Below are 4,241 nucleotides of genomic sequence, written 5' to 3'. Positions count from 1 at the left end.
CATACACACTCATACACACACACTCACATACACACTCATACACACACCCATACACACACACACATACACACACACTTAGATACAGCCACACATACCCAGAGGTAGACAACATTCTTGGGAAAAAGACACACACACATACATTCAGGGACAGTCACACAGTCATAGTCTCAATCACTCACAGTGAAATACAGACACTCAGACACACCGGCACTCCCATCCAGACAGTATGCAGTATGGTAAAATACAGCCACCCTCTCACAAACACATCCTCAGATACAGCCACACACTCATATAACAACTACCTAGTCACAGAAAATCGCACACCCAGATGCCCTCAGATCCACTTGGTCACACACTCGAACAACTTGTACTTATTCCTCTTACAGTCACATTCAGACACACAATACATAAGCCTGTTTGGGAAGAGGCAGGGGGTGTGGGTAGCCAGGAGATCCCAGGTGGGAGCTGTGAGGATGTCTAAACCCACCCTGTGTCTTCCCGGGCCTTGGTGGGGGAACTCTAACCCCCAAAACCCACACCAACTCTCTTTTTCCTTCAGAATAATTCCTGGGTTCGGGACCACAGTGACAGCGGGTCTGTGCACCTGGGGACACCAGGTCCATCCAGTGGAGGCATGGCCTCCCAGAGTGGGGATGCCTCCAGTGAGCAGGGTAAGCATGGGGGCAGGGAGGACTAGGCATAGCCTAGGAAGATTGACCAAGGAAGATCCCAGGGTCCTGGTGGAGTGAATGGGGTTAGGCTTCCCAAGGCTCTGTTGTGATGGGAGGCTCCCTCTCCCTGTCAGGAGATGGACTGGAGACCAGAGCAGCCTCCCCCAGCTCTGGGCCAGAAGATGATGAGCCTGATCATGACCAGAGGCAGAGTAAGAAGCGGGGAATCTTCCCCAAGGTGGCCACCAACATCATGAGGGCCTGGCTTTTTCAGCACCTGGCGGTGAGCCCCTGTCCCTAGCACCTACTCCCAAGGAAGGCACTGGACACATCTAACCAGACCCACTTAATTGCACACACACACCTCAAAGATACTCCTTATACCTCAGGCATTCCCAGGCCTGGCCCAGCCTTAGACCCTTCACTGGAACCCCTTGCAGTCCTGGGTTTGACTCAAAGGAAAGAGAGAACCTCCATCCTTTCCTCTACTGGAATTTAAAGGCATTGGGAGGCCCTGAACTTAGCCACTACCTTCTCTTTCTCTCTCTTTGGGGATGACCCCTGGTCCATCTCCACCCTCTGTATTGCCCCCAGCACCCCTACCCCTCTGAGGAGCAAAAGAAGCAGCTGGCCCAGGACACGGGTCTCACCATCCTACAGGTCAACAACTGGTGAGGAGCTCCTGAGGGGGGAGAGGGGGAGGGCTGGAGAGGGATCAGGGCCTCCCTCTCCCTCTATCTGTCTCCATCCCCCAGTCCCTGCCCCACCCAGCTCCTGCCTGGCTCAGCTAGTCTGACCCTCCTCCTATCCCCTGAGCCTCCTGGGACCTCTCTATGACCCCATCTCTGTCTCCCTGTGTCTCTCTGTCTCCCCGTCTGTTGGTGTCTCTGGATCTTCTCCCACAGGTTCATTAATGCCAGGAGGCGGATTGTGCAGCCTATGATTGACCAGTCCAACAGGGCAGGTGTGTACGTGTGGATGTGTGTGTTTACATGTGTATGTGTGTGCGTGTGTGTGTGAGTAAAAATAGGACTTGGGGCAGGAAAGGCACCTTAGAGACCATTGAGTTCAGCCTCCTTATACAGAGAGGTAAATTGAGTCCTAGAAAGGTGAAGTGGCCAGCTCTGTAGCAGCTCAGGGTCGAGCTGGACCGTGAGCCTCCTCCTCTTCTGTGCTGGACCACAAAGCCTAGGTCTAGCCTCTGCTGGGGTGGGCAGGTATGTCCTAAGACAGACCCCTCCCACAGACGTGTGTGTCCCCCTCGCAGGCCCTGGCACAGCCTATAGCCCTGAGCACCGCCCAGCCCTGGGGGCCTTTGGTCCAGACCAGAGTCCAGGCCCTGGGCCCCCCATGAGGACCACCGGTAAGCCCTGCCCCCCCCCCAGGCTCTTCCTGCTCCCAGACTACCAGACTACGGAGATCTCCCGTCCACTCAGAGCCTCCCCGGGGGCCCAGGACGCATGAATAATGCATAAGCTTCCTTTGCATGCAGGAGCCCACACTCTCCTAGTCCCACCCACTGTCCCTTCTTAAAGGGGCCCCACACCTCCTTACAGGAGGTAGGTTTGGGGAGGGGGTCTCCTTCCTCCTTCTCTCATCCCCAGGGTCCATGGGCATGAGCGTGAGCCTGGACAGGCAGTGGCACTACATGTAGGGGCATCTGCAGCCTCACCCACTGATGGTGAGTGTCCTCCACAAGTGCCCACCCCCCTGGGTCTCCCTGTAGATCCATCTCTGATAGCAGCAGAGGAGGGGGAGTGGGGGGGGGCCTGGGGGAGAGAGGCCTCCCAAGCACTGTCAGCAGCCGGAGGGAACCCAGGCTAGGTATGGGATTCACCTGGGAGTAGGGGAGGGCCTGGTGAGAGCAGTCTACAGGGAGGAAGCCTGGGCTGCCTGGCCCCTTCCCTCTGTCCCCCTTTCTGTCTCGCTCTCCCAGCATCTCTGCTTCTCATTTTCCCTCGCTCAGTCTCTATATGCCTCTGTCCCTCGGCTTCTCCTTCTGTCTCTGTCTCTCTCATGTCTCCAGCCTCTTTTTCCCTCACTCTCTTTCTCCCCTTCCCTGTGTCTGTCTCTTAGTTTTTCTGTCTTCATGTCTCTTCATTATCTCATTCTCTCTCCCTTGAGTTTTTCTGTCTCTTTCTCTATGCCAAGTGTCTCTATGTCCTAGAGTGGGGAAGCCAACAGGCTGTGAAGGGGGGAGATAGGGGAAGATCTGGGGGTCCCGGAAGCTTTTCTCCATCCCCTGACCCTCTGCAAACCCTTTCTTTCTCCAAAGCCAGGACTCCTTCTCTGTGGATATGGAGGGTCCTGTGAGCTGAGCCCCCCCCACATACACCTGGGGCTCCCAGCCAGGGCCCGGCCTGATGCGGGCCGGGCCTGATGCCCTCCCACCTCAACGCCTACCTCCCCGGGCTCCCCGGGCTCCAGGGCTGGGACTCGCTGCACACTGAGCTATCCATCCCTCAATGATGACGACAAGACACCCACTCCATCCTGCAGGCCCCTTCCCTGCTTCTCCCCGAGCCCCAGGCCCCATCGTGTGCCACCCTGGGGAGCACCAAGGCCAAAGGGTGGGGGGAAGTTCAGAGGAGCCAGGGGAAATGGTCCAGGCCCCTTCCTCCGGGCCTGGGCAAGAGAGGTCTTGGGACACAGACAGGGCAGGTGCCCCGGGGCTTTTTTCCTGTATTTCCCCGCTCTGTCCCTACTCTCTTTAGTCTGTCTCTGTCTCTTTCTCAGTCTTTTTAAAAAAATGATAAAATCTTTAAAAAAAGAAATCTTCTGCTCCAGCCTCTTTCCCTCCTTCAGTCTATCCCTGTGTTTGTCTCTCTGCTTAACAATGAAGGGCAGACTAGAGGAGGAAGGGGCAGGTGGCCCCCGAGGGTGGGGGGCTGAGGGAGGAGGGGGATAATGAGGTAGATGGCCTCTGGCCCACACGCTGTATCTTTCTCCATCCCTGTTTCTGATGCTTCGTCTCCACCTCAGTACCCGGATCTCTGTCTGGGTCTCACCCTGATTTCTCTGTCTCTGTCTTTGTCTAGCTACCCAAGGAGTATTCAGTCAGGGCTGGAAAACTCCCAGGCTCATCACACAAAGGATGAAGGAGTGGGGGGGGGGCAGGGAAGTCAGGAGGATGCCAACTGAGTGTGCCTTAGAAGATGTGTGGGAAGCCCAGACTTTGGGAGGTCCCCAGGTGGGAGGTCAGCCCCCTTTCCTTCCTTCCTACCCCCTATATCTCTTCCCTTTATCAGCTTCTCAGCTGGAGCTGGGGAGGGGGAGAAGGTGGGGGCACAATGTCAAAGCAGGAAGTACCCTTGAGAACCTTTTAATAACCAAGGAAGATCCTGGGGTCCTGGTGGGATCCTCTTCATTGAACAAATAAGGAAATTGAGGCTCAGAGTGGGGTTTATTTGCCTGAGGCCGAACAGCAAATCAGGGGGCCTAATTCACTGCCAGGGCTCTTTCCACCATTCTCCTGTGGGTCCCCCCTAAACACTAAGAGTCCTTGGATCAGTAGGATTTCTCTTAGGGGCTAGTTTTGGATCTTTCCTGGGAAGAGAAACTGAGGCAGAT

At 55.8% G+C, this 4,241-nt stretch overlaps 1 protein-coding gene across 3 annotated transcripts in view; it reads left to right on the top strand.

Annotated features, from left to right (window-relative positions):
* The window catches only part of MEIS3 (Meis homeobox 3), a 9,904-nt gene extending 6,459 nt beyond the window's left edge, over positions 1 to 3,445 (top strand). For 2 of the 3 annotated variants that reach the window (XM_069089125.1, XM_069089123.1), the window contains 7 exons: positions 560 to 671; positions 806 to 954; positions 1,266 to 1,342; positions 1,577 to 1,635; positions 1,939 to 2,034; positions 2,276 to 2,352; positions 2,947 to 3,445. In XM_069089125.1, coding sequence (XP_068945226.1) covers positions 560 to 671; positions 806 to 954; positions 1,266 to 1,342; positions 1,577 to 1,635; positions 1,939 to 2,034; positions 2,276 to 2,325 — 543 coding nt within the window. In that variant the 3' untranslated portion in view covers positions 2,326 to 2,352; positions 2,947 to 3,445. The remainder of the gene's footprint in view (positions 1 to 559; positions 672 to 805; positions 955 to 1,265; positions 1,343 to 1,576; positions 1,636 to 1,938; positions 2,035 to 2,275; positions 2,353 to 2,946) is intronic. The other variant, XM_069089124.1, reaches the window with a different exon arrangement.
* The last annotated feature ends 796 nt before the right edge of the window (positions 3,446 to 4,241 follow it).

This window comes from Petaurus breviceps, unplaced genomic scaffold (genome assembly GCF_028583685.1).
Source record: "Petaurus breviceps papuanus isolate PSGF00001 unplaced genomic scaffold, PetGlider_PUasm1.0 185, whole genome shotgun sequence".
Taxonomy (NCBI): Eukaryota; Metazoa; Chordata; class Mammalia; order Diprotodontia; family Petauridae; genus Petaurus; species Petaurus breviceps.
Note: the sequence above shows the minus strand (reverse complement) of the source record. Positions and strands in the feature narration are given on the sequence as shown.